The 27750-nt window shown below is 43.2% G+C and overlaps 2 protein-coding genes across 3 annotated transcripts; one reads left to right on the forward strand and one right to left on the reverse strand.

Moving 5' to 3' along the window:
- Window positions 1-220: 220 nt before the first annotated feature.
- Window positions 221-24151, reverse strand: LOC110521839 (protein ABHD8). Of its 2 annotated transcripts, none has more exons than XM_021599752.2 (5): window positions 23927-24151; window positions 2415-3186; window positions 2149-2319; window positions 1805-2021; window positions 221-1729 (listed from the first exon to the last, which is right to left on the reverse strand). In XM_021599752.2, exons 2-5 carry the CDS (start codon window positions 3176-3178, stop codon window positions 1529-1531), a joined length of 1353 nt encoding a protein of 450 aa, XP_021455427.2. In that variant the 5' UTR covers window positions 3179-3186; window positions 23927-24151; the 3' UTR covers window positions 221-1528. The 2 variants fall into 2 exon arrangements, with proteins under 2 accessions (XP_021455427.2, XP_021455426.2); XM_021599751.2 differs by lacking the exon at window positions 23927-24151 and adding an exon at window positions 7100-7430.
- LOC110521840 (DET1- and DDB1-associated protein 1) lies at window positions 21621-27562 on the forward strand. Its single transcript, XM_021599753.2, has 5 exons — window positions 21621-23917; window positions 25286-25366; window positions 25463-25514; window positions 25687-25748; window positions 25958-27562. The coding sequence occupies exons 1-5, from the start codon at window positions 23909-23911 to the stop codon at window positions 26060-26062; spliced, it is 309 nt and encodes a 102-aa protein (XP_021455428.1). The 5' UTR covers window positions 21621-23908; the 3' UTR covers window positions 26063-27562.
- Window positions 27563-27750: the final 188 nt, after the last annotated feature.

Raw genomic sequence — 27750 nt, forward strand, 5'->3', positions numbered from 1 at the left:
ATATCTGTGGCATTATGTTGTGTGACAAAATTGCACATTTTAGAGTTGCCTTTTATTGTCCGCAGCACAAGGTGCACTGGTGTAATGGTCATGCTGTTTAATCAGCTTCTTGATATGCCACACCTGTCAGGTGGATGGATTATCTTGACAAATGAGAAATACTTACTAACAGGAATGAAAACAAATTTGTGCACATCATTTGAGAGAAATAAGCTTTTTGTGCATATAGAACATTTCTGGGATCTTTTATTTCAGCTCATAAAACATGGAACCAACACTTTACATTTTTGTTTACATTTTTGTTCAGTAGTTACATGACGGAGAGCTTGCTATGTGGTATTGAAGAATTCTCCGATTTTACAAACATTTTTGGTGTACCATATTTTGGTGTACCAATAAACATTTTCATAGCTTATATCACTTTTACCTGAAAAAAAGGTAAACAATCATTGTTCAGCATAGTTTTGTAGAGGAATATGAATAAACAGCAAGAAAAATAATCCTTCTAAAAAGGGCCCAAAACACACATTGATATCTACCAGTTTGTACTTCCCAGTTAACCAGCAGCCAAAGGAAACATTTTTGTTTTTCCCATAAAATACACAAGAAGACTTTGTAAAACAGTCACACATTGGTATTTCCCCTGTCCCTCAAGTTGTTTCTCAGTAGACAAAGCAAAACATTGTCAATGTCAAGAAATGGCTTGTCATTTGCAATGATTCTGACAGGGAAGTGCGTTTGAATAATGCATTTAAATACATTGGAGTTGGCTCGTTCTCAAAAAGCAGCATTGATGGTCGAACATCATTTCAAATGTCTCATTCAACTTGAGTCACAATGTTGTGAAGTTTCAAATATTCAAATGTGATCAGAAAAAAAAAAAGTGGTCAGAAAAAAAAGAAAGTTGGTTCTGGTGTTGCTTGTCACAAACATTGGCTAACCTTTGGCTTGAGTAGTATAACAAGCGTTCTTCTTGGCTAGTTATTGTCTTGTGTGACTTGACCACTTCCAATACATTCTCTTCCCTCTCTGATCCACCCTTGTTTTGACATTTCCACCCATTGTGCAACTAGAGGTGTACCACACGCAACACACAAAACCAATAACATTATCAGGTCCACCTCTACAACTCAGCACCTCTTCAGCCCCACGCCACCCCAAGGCACAGTCAGGGATCAGTCACTCAATCAGAACAGGTCAGAACAATACAATAGACCTCCACGGTCAACGTCATTGACGTCCATCTATCCGTCCCTCCTCACCCTCCCTCGCATCCCTCTTGTCCTTCCTCTGATGTAGTGCAGTGGCTCAGACTTAGACCAAATATAGACCCATCTGTCCCTGTGTACTGTGTTCCACCTCCTCAAATCTCAATCTTAAACCAGCCCAGCCCAGTTCAAACCGACTCAAACCAGCTCCCTGCACCCGAGGAGACACGCCTAGCACTACCAGCCATGGTAGACAGTACACATCACTGGCTGTGCAAGCTTTGATTGGAGTCAATAACACACATCCATCCTTCTATGGGCTACTTATTCTTGGCTTGGCTTTCTGAAGTTGCTCCCCCGTTGGATGCATTGGCGGTTTCAGATCGTGGTTTAGATTTAGGAGCGGAGTCTGGCTCCCAGAGGAAGAACTCGTGCAGGAGGGTGTTGACGCTCTCGGGACACTCCATCATCACCATGTGACTGCCCTCATTGATTATCTTCAGGAAGGCCAGCAGCAAGATCTGAGAGGAGGTAGAGAGGTTAGATTAGGTTTAAAGAAAGGGTTAAAGTTGGCGTTTAAAAGGTTTCTCTCTCACCTCTGCCATGCGTTGATCCTCCTCCACGGGCACAAACTTGTCGTACATGCCGTGCACCAGTAGGATGGGCACAGTGATCTCTGCATGGTACACCTCGTCGCCCTCTGGCCAGTACTGGCCACTCATCATGGCACGCAGCACGAAGGAGGACACGTTGAAAGCATTGTTGTCTTTCAACAGCTGCTTCTCCTTTGCACCCTGATGGGCAAATCCAGCCCTGAGGGAGGCAGAGGAGAGAGTGAGTAGGATATAGGATATCATACTTGAACGTCATAGACGGAAAGATATTTGTACTGAAGTTTGTCTGTATGGGAGGGAAGACGCACACACTCTCCCGCTCTTACTTGAGAAAGCTCCAGGAGAGGCAGGGGGAGAGGCAGTGCAGGACGCAGGTGGGCAGGTTGAAAATGGAACAAAGGCTGGGCTCCAGGGCTGTGGGGCCTCCTCCGTTTATCATCACCACCTTGTGGACCTGGTCCGGGTACTCATGGGCCAGGAATGTACAGAATGACACACTGTACAAAGAGAGAGATGGAGAGAGTCTGGGAGAGCAAAAGGCAGAAAATACAATATGTAGTGTCTATAACTAACACACTTCTGTCTAACTCACCCATAAGAATGTCCGATGAGAATGTTCCTTTTCCGTGCATATCTCTTAAAGATGGCCCTCATGTCCTCGGCCAGGGCATAGAACGTGTATGCCGCCGCGATCTGGGGCGCCGAGCTCGCCCCGTGACCTACCAGATCTGGCACGATGACCTCATAGCCCAGACGGAAGAAGAAGTCCAGCTGACTGCCCCAGATGTCCAGCGAGCCGCCCACACCGTGCACAAAGAACAGTGCCACGTCCGCGTGTGTCCCCTTACACGATGTGATCTTCCTCTCGCTGTCGATCACCACTGTGCGCTTGGGCTTCCGCCGTCGCTTCCGGGGCTGCTGGGTCAGATCTGGAGCTGTTGCTGCTCCCCCTGCCCCAATCACTGACCCTGTCTTGTCCACTTTAGTGTCAGAATTGGGAGTTGGATTGGAAGGTGGGTCTGCGAGCTCTACCTCTACTGTACAGTTCGGTTCTGCTTCTCCGTTCGGAGCATGTAACCGCTCCTGTTTAACCGCATCCCCCAGGTTTTCTATCAGTAGCTGTCCGTTACGATACACTGTGATCTTCCTCTTGCAGTGGACGCTTCCCCCTGGCCCGCTGGGCTCTTCCTCCACCTCCCGTTCCGGAATGACATGTCGGACCCTCAGGACGCGACCTGGTTTGACCTCCACAAACTCGTAGCCGTCAGCGGGTTCTGAGGTTTCTATGGGAACCACAACGTTGGCCGACTTCCCCGTCAGGCAGCAGAGGAGGCCGTCCATTAAGGTGGTCAGCATGGCTGCCCCTGGATGTTCACACACATAGACATAAACATGAGTCAATTGTATATGAATAATGAAGGCAATAACAGTGTCTGACAATACATAGTACATAGCCGGCTGTTTCACTATACATATACAAATATAAAGAAACACGCACCCACTCACAGCATCCACACACAAACACATGCTGCCAGGATAATCCCTATTCTAAAGCCGTTAGGGGTAAGGTTAGACTATGTGAACAGAGTCCACTCTTAGAATCCCAGCACAACAGAATAATGAGCGCATAATATATCAGGAATGGGAGAGGAACTCCTTTGACACGTTGGTGACTCGTTGAAACCACCGAAACGTGACCATTTTCCTTCAGACGTGGCTGATAAATAGGCTCTTCTATCAAGCCTCTTTCCCTAGTGAGGCCTTAGAAGTATTAATAGAAAGGGGGGACCGTAATAGCCCATGGCTGAGATAAAGCCGGCTACAGTGTGCCCATGTGTGCCCCCTGTGTCTTCCAGTATTATTACACTTCATAGGACCCAAGGCCTGGGGTGAATATTGTTGAGGCTACAAAGCAAGAACATGTGTGTTTGTTTTGATAAGCAAAGTAAATGACAAACTTTGGATTTCATTGCTGATGCTGTTTTCCCAACTACTGTTTTTTAAAATTTAGAATACTTAAACAATGATTCTGTGATTTTCAGGCTGTTCCAATCTGATTATGAAAAATTGGGTATTTGGGAGTGGGACTGCTCTGAATGAAGCGAAGATGACATGCGTTCACAGATGTTGCCCACACAAACATAAATCGGGCTCAGGACAGCCCTTGTAAAGGGATTGGGGTGTGGCTCTTCTTTAAGATCCCATTTAATTCAAATAAACTATTCTGAGTGGGCAGCATCTTGGCTTTTAACATAGACTTGTTACACTGTTTTCACATATTGACAAACAGCTGACAAAATGTTCCCGACAAAAGAACAAAACAAAATCAGACAAAACCAGATTGTTACAACTACTGACATGTATTCACACTATGTCCTCTCGCTGTGTTCCTAATGTATTATTTCCTGAGCAGCAACTCTTAAGATAAATAACACTTATCAGACTGGCAATAGCAGAGAGAGTCAAGCTGGGTCTGTCTCCTGTGCTATTAGTCTTTGTGCTGCTCTCCTCTCCTTTCTTTCCTGGGAAAAGAGGGATGTACACCCCTTTCTTTCTCTCCCTCCAGACACACTGCAATACGCAATATGTTTGTCTATCTATCCTTTCTAAAAAATATATTTTAAAAATATGTGGTTCTCCATAAACAATTCTTTCAACTTTTGTGTTTGCAATAGAATAGAATAGAAAAGGCCGGATATGTCTTTTCTTTTGTGGTTTGATGTTGGAACCAGACGTTCTTTTTGTACAACTGCAGACTTTTCTACCTCAGCCCCCACTGCTCACTGTGGTTGGATGAGGATTATAGGAACAATGTAGCATATAACTCCACTCCTCTTGTTCTCTCCTTTTCCCCCTCTCTTTTGCTTACTTGCACTTCCTCATCCCACACGGTGTTCTGTGGTGCTGTGTGTTGTGTGATAAGCTGTAGGCCTTGATGTCTGACACATCAGGTTTGATCTATTGAAAAAACGTGTCCCTCGACTACTGTGGCGTGGCCCTCCATTTTCTCTCAGCGTCGATTCTGACAGGGGCATGGCCAGCATGTAAAGACCCTGTCCTGTGTTTTAAAGGTAAACCTCTTATAGGCTACCTAACTTACCATACACTTTACTGTTAATAACTAGTCCATTTCAGGTGTAATTTTAGGTAGAAAACTGATACACATTGCGTCCCCCTCCATAAACGACTGCCTTTAAACCACACCTACCCCTCCTTTTCATAGCAGTCTCCCTCAGTGCTCATATATATTATTCAATAACCAGGAGTATAGATGCTATATGTTTAAATTATTCATAATTCCAGTGATTCTTAAAAACAGACTCAGTGTCTCGTCACAACACACTGAATGACAAATCACTGAGTGGGACCTCTTCCCATAAACGCCACAAACTGCAACCGTGGGCTTATTTGTGGTGTAGCACACAACGGTTTTACATCTCTCATATGTGGTCTTATCTGAAATAATAATAAAGGATTTGAAGGTACTGCCACCCACTTTCTTGGCCAATAACGCTGTTATGATGTTATCGGCATAACACGGCACTGGCTACAAATAGCAGAAGTCCCACACACATTCTTCGCGTGCACACTCATTAAAATCCCCCCGCTGTCTACCCACTGAGGAACAAGAGTGTAACTTTTTGGCAACTACAAACAATTTCAGCAATTGGGTCAAAATCTCTGGTCCATGTGCAAATGTAGTCAATCCTTCAAAATTGGCCAGTAATATCTGCAAGGCTAGCAGTAGCAACACACCGCCTTCCTGCCAATGGCGTAGCTAAAACAGTGTTACATAAGCACAGATCAAAGGGTAGTCAACTCTGCGTAGGGATTGGCGCTTAGAAAAGAGCAGATAGCATCAGATGGATTAAAACACATTATGGCCTGTGCTGACGGTCTCGGGCCTGCTAAGGGTCAACAAACACTAACAATAATCCTCCTTCTTCTAGGTGTGACTATGGGCGTGCTTCTGTTCTGCACGATGCAAAGTGGCATCCTTAATATATCAAGGTCACAGTATTGTGTGATTGTATGCCGTTCTGTCCTTCAGCGGTCATTGCCTGTTCATGTTATGTATTATGTTATATTTTATGTTTTGTGTGGACCCCATACTAACAATGGCTCCAACTTCTGTGGATGAGTGTCAGGACAATTGATTTGTTGGCTCATGGTGAGAGTCATAACCATGAGATGTGCATAGGCTACATGGGATCAATAGATACTTTAAAAATGGTGTTGAAATCTGATGCTAAGCGGACTCTAAATTCATGTATACATACATGTTGTATATTCTGTACTAAATCAGAGGCGAGACCAGCCATGAGAAAAGTTTGAGGAGTTGATCAAAATCAGAGCCTATTTGGTACTAAAAACACAATAATTTCTAAATGCTGCTGAGAATGTGTTCAATATCCTCCAATGGACTGGTGTCAGCTGGAGGATCCAATCAATATCAGCTACTTTACAAGGCAACACATCACATGACCTATCACTGGGTGACATCTTCAAATCAATACACAGGATAGGTGCTTTGTCTTGAATACAAATAATCAAAACAATTGGTCACAAAACCAATCAAATAGGATATTGGTGTGACATTAAATACAAAAGACATCCTGAGGTAGTCGGGAACATTATTTTCATGACGATGTATTAATAATATATCATCCAAGCTTATTTTGAAACCCTCAACCACTACAATATAATCTCAGGAATATCATGCAATAAGAGGGCTGTCCAAAGGACAAATCCTATCTGGGCTCTCATGAATCACATGTCAATAATTAGGTCATATCACAACTGAAATGAATCTAATATCATTTATTGTTATTAGTTGGATACAACAATATATATACATTGTTGGCTATCTAATAAATGAGGTAGTTTATTTGCTACTGTTCCGTTCACTATAGGTCCCCTTCCATAGAATGGAAAACCACAAAGCGTGCGCACTGCCTTTTACTTCTGAATGGATCACTGACCGAACATCTGAGGCAGCAAATATACAGCAAACACCAGAATGTTTTTCACCTTTTGTTCACCAATTTTCAAGATGCATTAGATCAGCCATACCACTTTCCACAGAAGTAATACCACATCCCCATTTTGGTATTTGATTTAGGCTAATTACATTCTGAGAATTTATTATGCAATTGGTTTAGTGTATCTCCCTACTTTCCCGGTGCGTTCTCTTTTTGCCTTCTGTTGACACGAAATACAATTATAATCATACATCAGGCTTCATTCATATACATTCTCAACAACGAAGAATCATACCTTATTATTGTCGAAGTCCACAGGGGTAAAATTGTTAGATCATACGCGTCTTCCTCGGTATACTGCGTCTTGGAAGCAGGCGCGCTATAATCTGTTGCAGCCAATCCAATAATCTAATCTAATTGGAGTCAGCAGCACTGTTCTCAACCTCAACATTCTTACCCGTTAGTTTACCTGATAAACTACTAAAAATGAAAACCAAGGTGCATTATCAATTCCATTGCATATTGGACGTGCCCGTGGGCGCATAGTGGATGCGCACGCCAGGTGTCTATCTACATGTGCAGGTTTTTAATCCATTGTAAAGCGCACCGTTCACTCTTTTTCCAACTGTTCCCTGGTCCTGTGACTGCCTCTCTGGAACCTGGTCTCAGAGCAAAACGTATTATATTTGACTAAAATCCGGGTCACTCCGTTTAGTATGAAATGTTACTTTACATTAGGTTACATTACATTGGCCCTAGCAATGTAATAGCAGTCGTAAAATATAAAATGAATTGTAGGATGTATAGTATCCTATATCTTGATCACATTTGACCTGTTTAGTATGATACATTACATTTGACTACTTCAGTGTGATATGCTAAGTTTGACTGCTTTAGTATGATATGCTATGTTAGGTTAGGGTTAAGGTTAGGAGTTAGGTTAAAGGGTTAAATTTAAGTTAAGGTTAGGGAAAGGGTTAGCTAACATGCTAAGTAGTTGCATTGTAGCGAAACAGTAGTAAGTAGGCAAAAAGTCCATATGGCAAGAACAGCTCAAATAAGCAAAGAGAAACGACAGTCCATCATAACTTTAAGACATGAAGGTCAGTCAATCTGGAAAATTTCAAGTGCAGTAGCATAAACCATCAAACGCTCTGATGGAACAGGCTCTCATGAGGACTGCCACAGGAAAGGAAGACCCAGAGTTACCTCTGCTGCAGAGGACAAGTTCATTAGAGTTACCAGTTTCAGAAATGGCAGCCCAAATAAATGCTCCACAGAGTTCAAGTAACAGTCACATTTCAACATCAACTGTTCAGAGGAGACTGCGAGAATCAGGCCTTCATGGTAGAATTGCTGCAAAGAAACCACTACTAAAGGACACCAATAATAAGAAGACTTGCTTGGGCCAAGAAACACAAGCAATGGACATTAGGCCGGTGGAAATCTGTCCTGTGGTCTGATGAGTCCAAATTTGAGGTCTTTGGTTCCAACCGCCATGTCCTTGTGAGACACAGAGTAGGTGAACGGATGATCTCTGCATGTGTGGTTCCCACCATGCAGCATAGAGGAGGTGTGATAGTGTGGGGGTGGGTGCTTTGCTGGTGACACCGTCTGGGATTTATTTAGAATTCAAGGCACACTTAACCAGCATGGCTACCACAGCATTCTGCAGCAATACATCATCATCCCATCTGGTTTGCGCTTAGTGGAACTATCATTTGTTTTTGAACAGCACAATGGCCCAACACACCTCCAGGCTGTGTAAGGGCTATTTGACCAAGAAGGAGAGTGATGGAGTGCTGCATCAGATGACCTGGCCTCCACAATCACCCGAATTCAACCCAATTGAGATGGATGGGGATGAGTTAGATCGCAGAGTGAAGGAAAAGCAGCCAACAAGTGCTCAGCATATGTGGGAACTCATTCAAGATAGTTGGAAAAGCATTCAAGGTGAAGCTGGTTGAGAGCATGCCAAGAGTGTGCAAAGCTGTCATCAAGGCAAAGGGTGGCTACTCTGAAGAATCTCAAATATAAAATATATTTTGATTTGTTTAAAACTTTTTTGGTTACTACATTATTCCATTTGTGCTATTTCATAGTGTTGATGTCTTCACTATTACTCTACAATATATAAAATAGTAAAAATAAAGAAAAATCATTGAATGAGTAGGTGTGTCTAAACTTTTTACTGGTACTGTACGTGTCAAGGTAAGTTCTGATACAAATTTCCTCTGACACAACATCAATGTACATCCAATTCAATGGAAGGAAACATTTAGCACACATACACGCAAGTGAGATCAACTTATTTTGTTTTATCTCTCCTTGGACATTTCCAAGGTGATTCAATAAACATTTCACTTGGTCCAAAAGGGACTGATATTCCGGTAATGGCTGAAACTGGTTTCAATACCATGGATCAATATCAGATTAGGCCATTTCCAGATCTATGTATAAATTGTCCATTGCCTGCCCCCCCCCCCCTTACAGTGCCAACATTTGTCAGACACAGAAGCTTGCATGAGTTTACATTTCTTAGGGGTCATACATTTTAAATGGATTAATAATATATTCATAACAGAATTGGATAGTTAGCACGTTTTTCCAGATATTTTCCCATGTTTCAGGAGAAAGGCGGACACCCAAATCAATCTCCCAGGACAATTCTACACCGTGGTAAACAGAAGATCTGGAATTATTAATGATTTTATAAAGTTGACTAGCTATGTGTCTTTTGGACTTAAAAAGTTAAATAAGTTTGTTTTCAAATTCAGTAGACTTTGGAGGGTAATTTTTTACTGGGTAAATTGAATACATTTCTAAACAATCTCATATTGTTGTCAGAGGGGCTTGGGGTGATTATATTCCAACAAAGCCCATAGTTTTATGTAAATTGAAAGCAATCTTATGATAGGATTCTTTATCCCTTACCAGTATTTCAGATTGTCTCTTCAAGGCTGAGTGGTACAAAGAACATTTGTTCATGTCTAAGACTTCTTGTTCTATGATCTCCCAAGGAGTGGGAGTGAAATCGTTGTGAAAAGCCCATTTAAGAGGGTACCTTGCATTAAATGCCAAATAGTATTTACGAATATCAGGAAGGCCCAGGCCACCTCTATTTCTGTCCATTGATCATTTTGAGCAGCTGACTCAAGGGGGTTTCTCTCTACAGAAGAACTTCCTGAATAAAGTATTGAACCTCCAGATACCTCGTCTAAATATTCTGAAATAACTTTTACTTTTTTTTTTTGAAAGATAAGCTTGAACTGTGCTTGGTGTAGGCTAATTGACTGAACAACAAAATACACATATCTAAGTTTAGCTTTCTTAATTATCCAGAAAATCTACTGTTATTTCTGGGTTGTTTATTGAAGTTAGCTGGCTAACTAGTATACCCCTCTGCTCTGTGAATTAATTAACCCAGCTGTCTCCATGGAGATGGCAGCCTACACATGATACATTGGAAACAGTGTTCACCTCCTAGCAGACACACTACTGATACAGGGGGAATGAAATCTATTCATGGGTAAACAGTTTCTGAAAAGTACAATTTCAGTAAAAGCTAAGTTGTTTCCATTTACACTTGAAAACAGTTGCAATTGTAACTGATAAAGCCAATGAATCCCATTGGTTTCCAAACAAGTCTAACAGGAAAATGCAAACTCCCCAAATCTTCCTCTTTATCCCTATCCTCCTCTAGCTGACAACCACTGCTGATATGGTTTCTATTAGTTTTGTTGCTAAGGAACAGTTACCAAGGGTCCAGGTGCCAGAGAGGTGAGACAAGGCAGACTTCCAATACATCAGCGGTGATGGCCTATATTCACAGCTGTGTTTCACATAGGCTTACCACAAAAATAATCATACAGAGCAGCAACATAGGTCTCAAATAAAGAAGAGAAATTCGCTGAAATTATCTTGCAAAGATATTCTGTGATTGGCCTATATCAATTTAGTCATACAGCATCAATGCACTAGCGAGAAAGAACTGGTAGGTGAAAGCAAAGTCTGCATTTATGTTATAGATCAATGAGAGGAGACTATCGAGATGCATCATTTCCATCCCTACCTGCCCATTTGTCAACCTATCCCTGGTTTTGGAGTGGGGCTAAAAAATTATAGCCAGGAATGGAGAGCCCTCCTCTATGTGACCGGAGGTCACCCTCACAGGTTGTCACTCTCCTCTTCTCCCTCCTGCCCCAGACTGTAATCTCAGCCAACCACCCACAGTTAATATCATCCAAATTATAATCCTACCTGACTTCAAAAGGAATATGAAGAAATGTAGGATGGGACCTGCAGGACTTTTTGAAACATTCCAAATAAAAAAACTAAATTAGGCTTTTGAAAGATCTAAGGGCAGGACTGTTTGTAACAGCCCTTTCACAGACTCATTCACAACCAGACAACCAACCATTCCACTACAGGAGTATCCCCAGCATCCTTCAGGTTGGGAAAAGCTTCCAGGGTAACCCTTCATTTTACAGCCTGTTAGTAGGTAAATACATGGTAGCAAAAAAAATATGTACCAACAATTTAGTCTTAAACATAGTTACTAGGAACCAAGCAAGTAAGTACTACATATTTAGTATAGGTAAGTAAGTACCAGTGAGCCTACCAGATTAGCTAAATGCCTTCTATGCTCGCTTCTAGGCAAGCAACACTGAACCATGCATGAGAGCGCCAGTGGTTCCAGATAACTGTGTGATGATGAGGCAGCCTATAGGGAGGAGGTCAGAGACCTGGCAGTGTGGTGGCTGAACAACAAACTATCCCTCAATGTCAGCAAGACAAAGGAGCTGATCGCGGACTACAGGAAACGGAAGGATGAGCACGCACCCATCCACATCGCGTTCCTCAAAAAGTTATACAGCTGCACCATTGAGAGCACTGGTTACATCACCGCTTGGTACGGCAACTGCAAGGCACCCGACAGCAAGGCGCTACAGAGGGTGGTGAATACGGCCCAGTCCATCACTGTGTTTGAAAGTAACTCCTATAATTTTTCTTATACAAGCTGTATGTGAAAGTAAATTCGGAGTGAGGTTGGGTTCATGCGCTTTTTTTTTTTTTTTTTTACCAATCTACCAATAGGTTCCCTTCTTAGTAAGGCATTGCAAAACCTCCCAGGTCTTTGTGGTTGAATCTGTGTTTTAAATTCACTGCTCGACTGAGGGACCTTACAGATAATTGTATGTGTGGGGTACAGCGATGAGATAGTCATTCAAAAATCATGATAAACACTATTATTGCACAAAGAGTGAGTCCTTGTAACTTATTACGTGTGACTTGTTAAGCAAATTTTACTCCTGCATTTATTTAGGCTTGCCATAACAAAGGGGTTAAATACTTATTGACTCAAGACATTTCAGCTTTTCATTAATAATAATAATAATTTAAAAAAGCTTTGACATTATGGGGTATTGTGTGTAGGCCAGTGACACAAAATCTTAATGTAATTCATTTTAAATTCAGGCTCTAGCACCAAAAAAAATTGGATAAAGTCTAGAGGTGTGAAAACTTTCTGAATGCACTGTATGTACATACAGTTCCTTGCAAAAGTGTTTTTCCTATTTTGTTGCATTACAACCTGTAATTTAAATTGATATTTATTTGGATTCCATGTAATGGACATGCATAAAATATTCCAAATTGGTGAAGTGAAATGAAAAAAAAAAAGTTGTAAAACATTATATATATAAAAAAAAACATGCATATGTAGTATGATGGCCTCCTCTCTTCTGTCTCTTCCTGCCGTGCATATGTATGCACCCTCTTTGCTATGAAGCCCCTAAATAAGATCTGGTGCAACCAATTACCTTCAGAAGTCACATAATTAGCTAGATTGCACATAGGTGGACTTTATTTAAGTGTCACATGATCTCAGTATATATATATATATATATTTTATAACTCATATATATCAGAAACTTTGAACATCCCATGGAGCAACATTAAATCCATTATTAAAAAATGGAAAGAATATGGCACCACAACAAACCTGCCAGGAGAGGTTTGCCCACGAAAACTTACGGACCAGGCAAGGAGGGCATTAATCAGAGAGGCAACAAAGAGACCAAAAATAACCTTGAAGGAGCTGCAAAGCGCCACAGCGGAGATTGGAGTATCTGTCCATAGGACCACTTTAAGCCGCACACTCCACAGAGCTGGGCTTTACAGAAGAGTGTCCAGAAAAAAAAGCCATTGCTTATAGAAAAAAATAAGCAAACACGTTTGATGTTCGCGGGAGAGTCCCCAAGCATATGTGGGAGAGTTTTGGTATAAAAATGTGGAAAAAGTCAAGGAGTGTGAATACTTTCTAAAGGCACTGTCAATCCGAACTGTCAGCCCCGTTTCGCTTAAAGATAACAAAAGATTAGATAATGTGTCCCACCCTTAGCCTTCTAAAGATGGCCTCCTCTCTTCTGTCTCTTCCTGCCGTTCTCCCCGACTTTCCTCTGTACTTGGAATACATGTCTATCATTTGTGTCTACCATTTGTGTCTCTGTTCCACTGCTCCTGCCATCTCTACCACTACTTCCCATATCAGTTTCTTAGACTCAGCCTTGCTCATTGGCACCTCCACATCCATCTCTCCGAATAGGCTAGTGGCAAGAACCCCAACATTTTGAGATAAGCCTACCGAAGTATAACAAAACAAAAACATGTTTTCCATATTTCTAATGTCTCCCATATATGAAATGGATGGTTGTATAAAAATATTTTACTGCAGTGGTTAAATTGATAAATATTGTGTTAAACCCCCTTAACTCCTGAGTGGCACAGCGGTCTAAGGCACTACATCTCAGTCCTAGAGGTGTCATTACAGACACCCTGATTCGAATCCAGGCTGTATCACATCCGGCCGTGATTGGGAGCCCCATAGGGCGGCGCACAATTGGTCCGGGTTTGGCCGGTGTAGGCCGTCATTGTAAATAAGAATTTGTTCTTAACTGACTTGCCTAGTTAAATAAAGGTTAAATCAAATAAATAACAAACAAACTGCAGAAAAATGACTGGCTGGATTGGGGAAGGGCCACAAACTCATGTAACCCAACATTTCAAGCTTTTTTGAATACAAGTAGTCAGGCGTCTACCCCACAAACACAAACAGAATTAGGATATATTATTATATTATGAGTTCCCCAAGATGGCGTAGCAGTAGGACGTGTGTATTTGTCTTTGTCTTATCCTGTGTAAATAGACAGTCTTTTTTGTATATATCTTAATCTCACTTTCTATCTACAAACTAAATATACTTTCCTGCAACCCGCCTCACCCAATGCGGTACGGATCTGCTATTTTTATTCCTTATAACTGGAACTTCCATCATGAGCTCGCCAGCTAACTAGCTACTAGTCTTTGTTAGCCAAGGTCTTCACCTTTTTCTCTGTCAACAAGCCAGCCTTAACTCGGACAACACCTGCCAGTCTGCACAGCGCAAAATCAACCCAGAGCATATCGGACTGCTTCTCTCTACCATATCACCGGATTCCTGCCGATCTGGATCAATACACCAGATCATTGCAGCTAGCTAGCTGCAAACGATTGACTACTGTTAGCTAACGCCTCTGTCCCAAAGCAAGCACCAGCTAGCCTTGATCTAGCCTCAAACTATATACCAGCTAATTCTAGGTACAATACCTAATTTGCCAATTGCCCTGGACCCTTTATTGTCAACACGGAACCCCACCGATCCATCACGACTGGACTGCCAACGTGATCGCCCGATGTGGTCTCAACAGGCTATTCTGTTACGATGTCGCCGAAGAACCCGCTACTAGCCCCAGACCGCTAGCTTTTCTGAACGCTGTGTCCCCTGCTCGCCTAGCGTAGTAGTGACTACCGAATGGCACCCTGACTCACCTATTGCTGCTCTTTTGACCCTATGATCACTCGGCTACACAGCTGATGCCCCCTGGACTGTTTCAATAACACAGTACCTCATTTTGTTTACCTGTCAGCCCCAGTCTCGAACTCCGGTCCTGTTTGTACCTAACTGACTCGCTCTGCCCATTCATCGCCATTTACCCGATGTTGTCTTAGCTCTCCTGATCAACACCTGTGATTGCTTTTTGCCTCTCTCTAATGTCAATATGCCTTGTCTACTGCTGTCTTCAGCCCCTCAGTCCCGCTCAGTCCTCAGTCCCGCTCAAAATACCTTAGATAGCTCTTTTGTCCCACCCCACACACATGCGGAGACCTCACCTGGCTTAACTTGTCCCTACAGAGATGAAACCTCTCTCATCGTCACTCAACACCTAGGTTTACCTCCACTGTACTCCCATCCTACCATACCATTGTCTGTACATTATTGCCTGAATCTATTCTACCACGCCCAGAAATCTGCTCCTTTTATTCTCTGTCCCCAACACACTAGACGACCAGTTCTTATAGCCTTTAGCCGTACCCTTATCCTACTCCTCCTCTGTTCCTCTGGTGATGTAGAGGTTAACCCAGGCCCTGTAGCCCCCAACATTACACCTATTCCCCAGGCGCTATCATTTGTTGACTTCTGTAACCGTAAAAGCCTTAGTTTCATGCATGTTAACATCAGAACCCTCCTCCCTAAGTTGATTTTATTCACTGCTTTAGCACACTCCGCCAACTCTGATCCGCCAACTGATGTCCTAGCTGTGTCTGAATCCTGGATTAGGAAAAAATTCTGAAATTTACATCCCCAACTACAACATTTTCTGGCAAGATAGAACTGCCAAAGGGGGTGGAGTTGTAATCTGTTGCAGAGATAGCCTGCAGAGTTCTGTCATGCTATCCAGGTCTGTGCCCAAACAGTTTGAGCTTCTACTTTAAAAAAATAGAATAAGTCAAGAGGTATGAATACTCTGAAGGCACTGTAGTTCCTCACTGTCTCTGGCCCACACTCACATACAGTTGGTGGTGGTAATGCACCATTAATGTTGGATGCTAAATGGCAAATCCCATCGAAGGAGAATGCTAAAGAGGTCTGTGACGCTCGCCGCTTTGTGCGATGCAGATCCGCAGGAGAGAGTGGGAAATGGAAAAGACGTTGTCTGTTCTTTTGAGTTTTGATGTAGAGTCTTTACCATAAGATTAAGGTAAGAAGTGTAAGTTATCCCGTGAGAGCGTTTGTTCCTAAAATACTAAAGTGTTTTAGGTGTCAAGTTTATGGGCATGTTGCAGCAGTATGTAGGAGGGAGAGTCCTAGATGCGTGAAGTGTGCAGGAGGGCATGAGACAAAAGAATGTGTAGTTTCAGTGGAGAAAGTTGTGTGTGTTAGTTGTGGGGTTGCCCATGGGGCTGGAGCTCAGAGGTCCGGTGAGAGAAAGGCAGGTTGAGGTTGCTAGGGTCAGATTAGTACAGAAAGTGTTGTATGCTGAAGCAGTGAAGAGAGTGGTAGAGGAAGATGGGTACAGGGTGAAGGACCCTGAGATAATTCCTGTGAGTAGGCAAAGACTAACAGAGTGATGGGAAAAATATTTGCATCAGTAATGTAGGTTTCTTGGCATTCATAGCTATGGTTGTCAATTGCACTGCAGAAATGGATCAAAAGTTACAGAAATAAAGGTTGTGGTGGCAGCAGCAGAAATACACTTGGGATTGCGAGGTTTTACTGCAGAACAGCTCAGGGGGTGTTGAGTGGTAGTGTTCTGTCCTCCCAGACTGTTGGGCTGGAGTAGGATTAGATAGGGTAAATAATGGAGTGGTGTTTTTTGTTTTTAGAGAGAGATGGCTAATAGTTGGCATGGTAATTTGTCTTTTTCCCAATTTTATAGTACTGTACCACAATTGAATGTCAGTAGGCCGTGAATGGCGTCACACCCCAGTACATTAGGGTGCGGTGTCTGCACCTTAAATTGAATGCGATCCGCAAACACAATCTCAAGATTTTCTCCAACTGCTAACATCAGTGGAATCTGAGGATGATTGCTGGGACGAGGGTTGATCGGAGCTCCGGTATCAATCGTTGATAAACAAACAATCAAACCTTTCTCTGCGTGGCGGCGGTTCAGCACGGCTGTGCTGTGACTGGGGCAGAGATGGTATGAGATAGTGATAGAGAAGAAAGTCAAACAAGTATGGAGCAAAGCGGTACAAGGGGGATTAGGAAAGAGAAAAGGAAAGCGGGAGAGTAAGGGAGTAGGGTTTTTAAGGGGAGCGAGAGGTTTAAGGAGGCAGAAAAAAATGTTTTAGGAAAGCAACAGTTTCCAACGCTAGAGGCAGAAAGCGCAGAGGAAGTGCGAGATAAGTTGCGAGGGGAGCATAAAGTGATTCTGAAGTTCAGGGAGGAAGGGAGAGTTGAGTCTGATAAGGTTGACGGCTGTGATAAAATAGTTGATTGGGGAAGTTATCAATGCTAAAGAGATGGGAGCGATATGGCATACATAGATACATAGATAAAAGAAAGCTGGTGACGTTCATAGCAGGAGCTATCAATTGCACTGCTAAAGTAGAGTAGCTAAAGTAGAGTCTAAAACAGAGAGGATTCAGCTAATAGTGAACGCGGCTGGGAGGCGTCTGAGAATGACAGGGTTGACATGGGATTGCTTTGATCACGTGGACTGGGATATGTCCCGGATAGCCTCAGACAACAACATTGACGTAGACGCTGACTAGGTGAGCGTATTTATTAGAAAGCGGGTCAGTGATGTTGTACCCAATGTGACAATTAAAACCTTCCCTAACCAGAAACCGTGGTTTGTTGGCAGCATTCCCGCAAAACTGAAAGTGCGAACCACCGCTTTTAATTATGGCAAGGCGACTGGAATCATGACTGAATATAACCAGTGTAGCTATTCCCTCTGCAAGGCAATCAAACAAGCGAAGTGTCAATAGAGAGATAAAGTAGTCGCAATTCAACGGATCAAACACAAGACGTATGTGGCAGGGTCTACAGTCAATCACAGATTTAAAAAAGAAAACCAGCCCCGTCGCGGACATCAACGTCTTGCTCCCAGACAAATTAAACAACTACTTTGCTTGCTTTGAGGAAAATACAGTGCCACTGACACGGCCCACTACTAAAGCCTGTGGGCTCTCCTTCACTGTGGCCAACGTGAGTAAAACATTTAAACGTATTAACCCTCCCAAGGCTGCCGGCCCAGACCGCATCCGAGCCGCGTCCTCAGCGCATGCGCAGACCAGCTAGCTGGTGTCTTTACAGACATATTCAATAAATCCCTATCCCAGTGTGCTATGCCCACATGCTTCAAGATGGCCACCATTGTTCCTGTTCCCAAGAAAGCTAAGGTAACTGAACGAAATGACTATCGCCCCGTAGCACTCAATTCTATCATCATGAAGTGATTTGAAAGACTAGTCAAGGATCATATCATCTCCACCCTACCTGTCGCCCTAGACCCACTGCAATTTGCTTACCGACCCAATCACCATCACACTGCACACTGTCCTAACCCATCTGGACAAGAGGAATACATATGTAAGAATGCTGTTCATGGACTACAGCATTTAACACCATACTACCCTCCAAACTCGTCACTAAGCTCAAGACACTGGGTCTCAATCCCGCCCTGTTCTACTTGGTCCTGGACTTTGACGGGCCCCAGGTGGTGAGGGTAGGAAACAACATCTCCACCCCGCTGATCCTCAACACTGGGGCCCCACAAGGATGCGTTCTCAGCCCTCTCCTATACTCCCTGTTCACCCATGACTGTGTGGCCATGCACATCTCCAACTCAATCATCAAGTTTGCAGACGTTTGATTACAAACAACGACGAGACGGCCTACAGGGAGGAGGTGAGAGCCCTCGGTGTGGTGTAAGGAAAATAACCTCTCACTCAACATCAACAAAACAAAGGAGATGATCGTGGACTTCAGGAAACAGCAGAGGGAGCATCCCCCCATCCACATCGACTGGACAGTAGTGGAGAAGGTGGAAAGTTTTAAGTTCCTAGGCGTACACATCACGGACAAACTGAAATGGTCCACCCACACAGAAAGCGTGGTGGTCAACGTCAGGAGGCTGAAGAAATGTGGCTTGTCACCTAAAACTCTCTTTTACAGATGCACAATCGAGAGCATCCTGTCAGGCTGTATCATCACCTGGTACGGAAACTGCACCGCACACAACTGCAATGCTCTCCAGAGGGTTATGCGGTCTGCATAACGCATCACCGGGGGCAAACTACCTGCACTCCAGGACACCTACAGCACCCGATGTCACAGGAAGGCCAAAAAGATAATCAAGGACAACAACCACCCGAGCCACTGCCTGTTCACCCCGCAATCATCCAGAAGGCAAGGTCAGTACAGGTGCATCAAAGCTGGGACGGAGAGACTGTCTCAAGGCCATCAGACTGTTAAATAGGCATCACTAGGAGAGTAGCTGCTGACAACATACAGACTCAAATCTCTGGCCACCTTAATAAATGTTATAAATATATTTAATAAAAGGTATCATTGTCACTTTAAATAACGTCAACATATCCTACATTACTCATCTCATATGTATATACTGTATTCTATACCATCTACTGCATCTTACCTATGCCGCACGGCCATCGCTCATCCATATATTTATATATACATATTCTTATCTTTTCCTTTACATTTGTGTGTATAAGGTAGTCTTTGTGAATTTATTAGATTACTTGTTAGATATTAATGCACTATCTGAATTATAAGCACAAGCATTTCACTACACTCGCATCAACATCTGCTAACCATGTGTATGTCAAATCAAATCAAATGTATTTATATAGCCCTTCGTACATCAGCTGATATCTCAAAGTGCTGTACAGAAACCCAGCCTAAAACCCCAAACAGCAGTATGTGACAGGAAACATGTCTCAATCGGACTGTGGAGGGATATGTAGTAATTTCTAGGGACAGATATAGGGGGGGGGGGGCAAAGGTGGCAAAGTTATTGAACAGGAATGTGTGGTGGTGAAGGTGTGGTTGAGTCTTCAAGGAGGGTGCTAGTGGTAGTGAACTACTATAATCCTTGTCAGATATTGGACTGGGAAGTGCTGGAGACGGTGGAGGGCCAGAATTGAAATAAGGTGATGTGGTATGGGGATTTTAATGGATGGAAATGGCCAAGTGATGGAAAATCTGATAGTTATTAAAGATATGGTGTGCCTGAATGATGGCCGAGGGACCAGTATCTATGTAGCCAGAGGGAAAGAGTCTGCCTTGGACCTCACTCTGGTATCTAGTGCGATGGCAGGAATCTGTGAGTGGGAGGTATGGGAGGAGTCGACAGTAGGGAGTGATCATTACCTGTATACACAGTTGGCCAGAGGGAGGCGGAGGTGTCAGTGGATGGGGTAGGCAGGTGGGTGTTTGGAAGGACAAAGTGGGATCCGTTTCAGGAGCTGAGTGAGCAGGTGATTACTCAGGTGGATAAGAGAGGGGATGTGGACAGAATGAATAACTTGGTGAGAACAGCATTAGTGGGGGCAGCTACTGAGGCTATACCTAATAGTTCAGGGAGGAGGAGGAAAGCAGTCCCATAGTGGACAGAGAAGTGTGGGGCAATGATGAGGAGTAGGAACAGGGCATTTAGAGCACAGAAAGGGACGCATAACTTCCAACATCTGATTCAGTATAAGCAAGCCCAGGCCCTGGTGAGGAGAACTATCAGTCAGGCAAAGGGGTCATGCTGGCGTCGGTTCTGTGGCACCATTGGAAGGGGATGATTAAGAGGATGAGTGGGGTCAGAAGGGAGTGGGGTTATCCAGTGTTGACACATGGGAAGGATGTGGCAGTAACAGGTGAGGAAAAGGCAGAGATGATGGCCAAATCGTTTGTCCAAGTGCATAGCTCGGCAAATTTGTCAGGAGGGGCGGAGGGGGACAGAGTGAAAGAGAGGAGCACCCTGGAGTGCTAGAAAGGAGGGATGACGTAAATTATGCATTGAATGCACCATTTACTATGGCAGAGATGAAAAGGATAATAGATAAGCTTCGGTTGACTTCACCTGGGAAAGATGAGGTGTGCTATGTTATTTTGGCCCATCTTTGTGATGAAGCACTGGATAAGGTATTGTTGTTGTACAACAGAGTGTAGGAGGAGGGGAAACTACCAGGCAGCTGGAAGGAGGCAGTAGTGGTACCAATCCGGAAGCTAGGGAAGGACCCAATGCTACATCAGAGTGGGTTCAGGAAGGGTAGGGGAACTATGGACCCAGTGCTCTGCTTAGAAGCAGATGTCAGGAAGGCTCAGGTGAACAAGAAGACCGCTGTAGCTGTCTTTTTTGATGTGGAGAAGGCTTATGATATGATGTGGAAGGAGGGATTGTTAATCAAGCTTGATATTATGAGGGTAGGAGGAAGACTGTACAAATGGATAAAGGATTTCATGTTTGGAAGATCTATCCAGGTGAGGGTGGGGACGTCTCTATCAGGCAGCTAGCTGGTGGATAACGGTACACTACAGAGGAGTATGATTTAGTCTTCTGTTGTTCTCAATCTGAATCAATTATGTTTACTCTCAGGTACGGCCGGATATTGGTAGGTCGGTATTTGCAGATGACGGGGCTTTATGGAAGAGGGGAAGAAATGTGCCATACACAGTCAGGAAGGTACAGGAAGCAATTAATGACGTAGCGCGGTGGGCATTAATGTGGGCATTCAGGTTCTCTGTAGAGAAATCGCAAGACAGTGTTCTTTACCAGGAGGAAGGTGGGAGATTAGATATGCAGGAAATGAGATATGCTTGAGGTTATATGGAAGAAACGTGGAGAGAATAGGGTCCTTCAGGTTCCTTGGGGTATACTTTGACACCAGACTGACCTGGGCAGAACACATTGAAAGTGTGGTGGGAAAGTGTAAGAAGGTGCTAAATGTGATGCGCTGTTTGACGGGGAAGAAGTGGATAGTATGGAACCATGTATGTTGCATTGATCCAATCTGTAATACACTATGGCAGTATAGCGTATGGTTGGGCAGCCCGGACCTCATTGGAAAGGCTAGATGTCATACAGGGGCAAGGATTCAGAATATGTCGCGGGGTGTTTCGGACCACCCCACTGGCTGCACTACAGGTGGAGATGGGGGATATGCCATTGCGGATTAGGAGACAGCAGCTGGCAATGAATTATTGGGTCAACCTACAGGGACATGGGGTGTCTCATCCTGCAAAAGGGATTTTAGAAGCATGCTGGGAACATCAGCGAGAACAGAACACAAACTTTGGGTGGTTGGGCGAAGGAGATGGGACTGTATAGAAGTCCCGTGAATCAGGATTTTGTGGCCATTTACACAGATGATTCAAACGATCCAAGGATAGGATGCACTGGGTCCGCATTTGTAGTGTAGGAATGTGGGGTGGCAGTCAGGAAACGTATTACAGATCATCTGGCTGTATATACGGCAGAGGTGATGGTCATACTGTTGGCCTTACAGTGGGTGGAGGAAGTCAAGCCAGACAGAGAAGTTATTTGCTCTGATTCATGTGCAGTGTTGAGCAGTCTGAAGTCCTTTAGTTCACGTAGCAGACAAGACCTGCTTTATGAGGTACTACAAAGTGCAGTACTTTCATAAGGAGATGTATACTTGGAATATGGAGGAGGAATGGTGGGAAAAAGAGAGGCGGGAGGAGGTCTAAGAGAGAGAGAGGGCGGAAGAGGGTGAGCTTGAGTCGGTTAAAAATTTCAGAAAAAAGGGAGATGGTTTGTTAAAGAAGAATGGTAGAAAGTGTAAGCAGAGTGAGCTGAAGACAGGAGGAGAAATGGGAGTGAATGAGGGTGAAGTATTGGAGGTGGTAGGTGTGATGAGGTTCTCGGAGCCCGAGGCTTGCACCGAAGGTCAGGATAAAGATGAGTCTGTGACAGTAGGAGTAAAGTTTAGAAAAAGTGGACCCTTGCCTTTTAGCTAATCCATTTGTGATTTCAGGGTGGGTGAAAACAGAGTTGGGTGCTGTTGAATTGGTGAGGGTAACCAGAAGTGGTCTTGTGATAATTGTTAGTGTTTCTGCTGGTCAGAGGGAGAAGGCGCTCCGTGTTAAAATAATGGGGGCAAGAAATGTGAATGGTTTTGCTCTCAAGAAAAAAGCGCCATTGAAAGGAGTGATTACTGGGGTAGCAGTAAATGTAAAGATTGACCAACTGAAGGGGAAGATTCCCGGTGTTTGCGGGTGGCGTGAGTGGTGAAACAGAATAATTATTGTCTGTTCTTTTGAATTTTGATGTTGAGTCTGGCCGACAAAGTGATGTTAGGATTTATACATTTATCATGTTCGAGCTATTATGCCGAATACATTTTATTGTTACAGGTGTCAAGCTTATCGGCATGTGGCAGCAGTGTATAGGAGGGAGGTTGCTAGGTGTGAGAAGTGTGCAGAAGGGCATGAGACAAAGGAATGTGTGGCATTGGGGGAAGTAGTGGTATGTGTTCGTTGTAGGGGTGCCCATGGACCTGAGGATCAGAAATGTCCTGTAAGAGAGAGGCAGGTTTAGGTTTACAGGGTTAAAGTAGTGCAGCATATGCTGAGGCAGTGAAGAAAGTAGAGGAAGATGGGTCAAGAGGGAGGGATCCTGAGAGGAGTGGTGTTTGTAGTATATACTGTATGTACCAGCACAGAAGGATAGGCCAACAAGTGATATATGTTTCAGTAAGATTGGATTTATTGGTTATCAACTGTACTGCAGGGATGGAAGGTAAGTCACAGAAAATTGGGTTGTGGTGGCAGCTGCAGAGAAGTATTTGGGTGTGCGAGACTTGATATCAGAAGAGTTACAGGGTGTGCTAAGTGTTGGTATAGTTTTTTTAAAGCAAAGTATAAGGGAGTTATACTCCAATCTAGTAGGTGGCGGTAATGCAAACATTTATTGGATGCCAACCGCAGTTAAACCTAGTCGAAGAAGTGCCTCACTGTACTTGCGGTTTTTCATGATTACAGAAGATAAAGTTGGACGCAAGAATGTATACAACAGCGTGCTTCAAATAACAAGTGACTGTGGAGGATTTCATAAACATTGGCTAGTAGACTGGAGAGCAGGTAGCTATCTAACTAGCTAAAACAGCAGTCTAACGTTCGCTGGCTTGATAAAACAGTCCATTAACTTTACCTAGCTACCTGCCACATTATCTATCCAGCTGCAAGATATTGTGCAAAGCTCAGTCTGCGTTTCGTCTTGCGACACAAAAAGGGAACATCATGGACAAGGTAACTTACCGGCAAAACGTTTTGCGAAGAGAAAGCAGCTACCTAGCTGGCAGCTTAGCAAGATAACGTTAGCTAATGTCAGTTCAGTGATCTCATCATATGGCTGTTCATTTTTCAGTTATTTAATTGTATGATCTGAAGTAGCTTGCTCGCTTTCTGTCTTATTGGTAACGTTCATGTGTTGTATTAAATACTTAGTTAGCTAGCTTGTATCACATAACAATGAGACAGATATTTCACCAGATGTATAAATGTGAAGCATCCGGTTGGCGTTTCCACTCACTATCAAATATGGTAGTGAGAGGAAGCCCAGTGTCCGGCAGTGGGAGAAGATGGAACGAGATGGATTTTGGCCGACATTCTGTTAATATACTAATCGATGAAACATTTGATCTTAATAGTTTTCTGTAACCAAAACAAAAGTATGTTGCAAACAGAGTGGGATTTTTTGTAGACTTTACCCTTTTACAAAGTTTTGTTTATTTATTTTAAATTTGCGTTAAGACGCAAAGGCGTTTCGAGTTATTGTACACGCGCATTTGAGTAGGCGTTCCCCAACGGAAATATGCAAATGTTGCAAGAACACGCCAATTGGATCTCGTGCGTTTGGGTCTTCCCCCCCCTTGCTTGTTCTGCCCACTATGGCTAATTTGTTCCCATTTGAAACGACAGACCACAGCCTATCTTGTTTTAGTTATACAAATCTTTGCTTGTATCTCACCTGCCAGCCAGCAAGCCAGATAGAATCCTCCACTTGTTTCGACCATATGACAGGGAACGCCCAGGTGTCAGCCACATGGCACCAGCGAGCAGAGGTGTACTCCACCCTCCCCATGGTGTCTTGGAGGTCACTTATTCCAGAACATACAGTCCTTTGCTTCTCTGTAGTTTGAACCAAATGCTGTCAAAGGGGCAGTAAAGCATCCTTCATATTGAACTAACTAGATGTCAACCTAAACTAGCCATGTACCCCAACTCCTCCACTGAGTTGAGCGCAGACTAGAGTTTTTTTTAAATTAACCTCTGATTCCTTCGAGTCACTCTGTGTCGATACTTAAATGTACCCATGTTTGTCCTCTGTTGCGTGCCTTTCGCTGTTTCTTTTTAATAAAACTTTAATTAAATACAACCACCTCAGCGCTAATGTTCATGTGCCAATTGAATTTCAATGTGGAGGAGGTACTTAGCTAACCTAAAACCAGACATGATCGATAAGGCAAGGGATGGTACAGAATCTTGCAGGGCAAGAGGCTTAGTCACCCATGAACTGCAGGACTAGGATGACGCTCTGCAAAATTGGCAACTTTTAGATGTAGTCTACACCTTTGCTTAGCTACACAACACAGACTGAATAATATTTTTCTACAGGCAGATTTCTTAAAGGGTCTCCCTGTTTACAACAAGAGGAATTTCAGCCTGTTCCATGCAGACCCTGTGTGCAAAGCATCGGTGAGCACTTACTCATCTATCAAAACATTTGTAATATGACAGATGAACATCATCAGTCTTGCTCCACCTGAAACGATTTTAAATCACTTTTTACAGAACCGAAGACCGTCCGTGTACCTCCCGACATGCGAGTATCCCTCAGAACAGAGTAAGTTCCTTCATCCTTACAGGAGAGCACATACTTCATCGATAGTCTTTATTTTCTTTGTCTTGGGAAACATGTACTGCTAGAAATGTAAAAATGTATTTTAAACTCAAGCCATTTCCCCTTCCAAAACAACTAAATTATTCCTCATAAATGGATTTCTTTTACTTCCTAGTCATTGTCACGGAGAAAACAAATATCCTCCTTCGCTACCTTCACCAACAGTGGGACAAAAAGGTGAGTTGGCGGGGGCTTCCCATTCCTGAATGAATAGATACATTTATGAATAGCAAGGTGTCATGCAAGAGTAACAGATGTGACCTGTAACAGACCAGGAACTGCTTAAAGCATTGTCAGCAATGCTCACTCTGAAACTGGAACATCAACTTTGTAGAGGTTGTCAATCAGGTGAGTGAAAGCACTGATTGTCCTCCTCTGTTGAACAGAATGCAGCGAAGAAGAGGGAACAGGATCAAGGAGAGGGAGGGAGTCCAGCACCTCCACACAAAATTGCAAGGACAGATAGCCAAGAGATGAACGAGGACTCTTAGGAGTGTGTTTGTGCATCTGGAGGAAGCACATGTACAGGCACACAACAGACATGACTATAAAGACATACGAGACACTCACACTTTGACAAACAACCTGAGAAAATGTTCACCCTGGTTTGGGAAAATTAAAAAAAGTGGCTTTTTTTGTTGTTGTTACCTTCAAAGAGTTTCCTGCCTTGTCTAGTGCCCTGTTTTCAGCTTCACCCCCTAGCCCTGACCACATGGGGCGCTGCAACATCTTTACACACAGTTTGCAGACCCAATACACTGAACTTCTGCCTGCCACAGCAGGGGAGGACCCAAGGATGTATATAAACTCTGGTTTGATGATGCAATGTATTGGCCGTTGATGCAATGTATTGGCCGTTGAGAGGCTTTGAAGCCACTGGTCGGCCATATTGGCACTCTCCAGTAGGAGCAGTCCGCCATAGGAATTAATGGAATTCAACAGTATTTCAATTAAATGTTTGAAGAACAAAATGACATGCATTTCATTTCACAGTAACCCTAGTACTCAAAAAATATAAACATTTAATGTTTAGCTCACATAATAATTTAAAAGTATGTATTAAAGTGTCTAATAGACTAAGTGTCAAAAACGAATGTGGCTTCCACAATCTTTTTTTTTTATAATGGAGGATTACCAAGATGGCTGTGCTGAGGCTTCAATACAGTGCCCCCTGTCAGTCATCCAGGGTTTATACACATCATTGGGAAGAACCCTCCCCCTGGACTTAATGTTCAACGTGCATTATCTTCCATTCTGCTCTGGATTTGTTTGTGTTTGAAGTTTGCTGCTTTGTTTTACTGTCAATTTTAGTTCTGAGATGTTAACTAGGACAAGTCAGTTAAGAACAAATTCTAAATGTACAATGATGGCCAAACCCGGACGATGCTGGGACAATTGTGCGCCGCCCTATGGGACTCCCAATCACGACTGGATGGGATTCAGCCTGGATGACAAGTGACTCAACAGTATACTCGCTTAGTTTGAATTGTTGCTGCTTTCTGGCAAAGTATCCCTGTTAAACAAAAAGGATAATATGTCAAGCCAAATTGTTTTAGTCACAGGTGTTGACTACTCAGTTTGCTAGAATTGCTTTTCAATTTGTTTACAATGCAATCGATGGACCCATTAGGTATTTTAAACTCAAAAGTTATAGCACCGGTAGAACAAAGAATAGTAGCCTACATCAATGAGGGGAAGAGAGAAAGTTGTATTCAGTATGAAGACCTACAGTGCCTCCTGAAAGTACACACCCCTTGCACATTCTTCACATTTTTGCTGCCTTAGAATTAAATCTAAAAAGGAATGAAATGGGATTTTTTTTCTCCACCTTGTAGATTATTTTTCAACCAATCAAATGTAGTCCTGTGTTGTCTTTTTATATAGCAAAATGTGAAGACTGCAACTTGTATGTAAATATAATAGCCAGTGCCAGCTGTTAGATATTAAGGTCTTGGCTTGATATTTATCAAAATAAATGACTTTGAATCTGCCTTTTTGTAAAAATTAATACACATAGCTACATGGATATTATACTAGATGCTGTTATGAAATGTTAAGAGAAGCACTGCTACCCAATGTTTGAAGAAGAAAAAACGTCAAACTTCCCGAGCTGGGGGGGGGGGGGGGTTGTGTGGAGAAGAGGATAAGGGACTTGCCATGGAATGCTAAAATAGGTGCA

The sequence above is a fragment of the Oncorhynchus mykiss genome, chromosome 30 (assembly GCF_013265735.2).
Source record: "Oncorhynchus mykiss isolate Arlee chromosome 30, USDA_OmykA_1.1, whole genome shotgun sequence".
NCBI classification, from domain to species: domain Eukaryota; kingdom Metazoa; phylum Chordata; class Actinopteri; order Salmoniformes; family Salmonidae; genus Oncorhynchus; species Oncorhynchus mykiss.

Coding starts and splice junctions, on each gene's coding strand:
- LOC110521839 (XM_021599752.2), bottom strand. CDS start 3,178: ATGCTGACCACCTTAATGGACGGCCTCCTCTGCTGCCTGACGGGGAAG. Junction 2,022..2,148: donor CTCTCCTGGAGCTTTCTCAA/GTAAGAGCGGGA, acceptor TGCCTCCCTCAG/GGCTGGATTTGCCCATCAGG. Junction 1,730..1,804: donor AGGATCAACGCATGGCAGAG/GTGAGAGAGAAA, acceptor ACCTCCTCTCAG/ATCTTGCTGCTGGCCTTCCT.
- LOC110521840 (XM_021599753.2), top strand. Junction 25,367..25,462: donor ACCCTGTGTGCAAAGCATCG/GTGAGCACTTAC, acceptor CACTTTTTACAG/AACCGAAGACCGTCCGTGTA. Junction 25,749..25,957: donor ACCAACAGTGGGACAAAAAG/GTGAGTTGGCGG, acceptor TCTGTTGAACAG/AATGCAGCGAAGAAGAGGGA.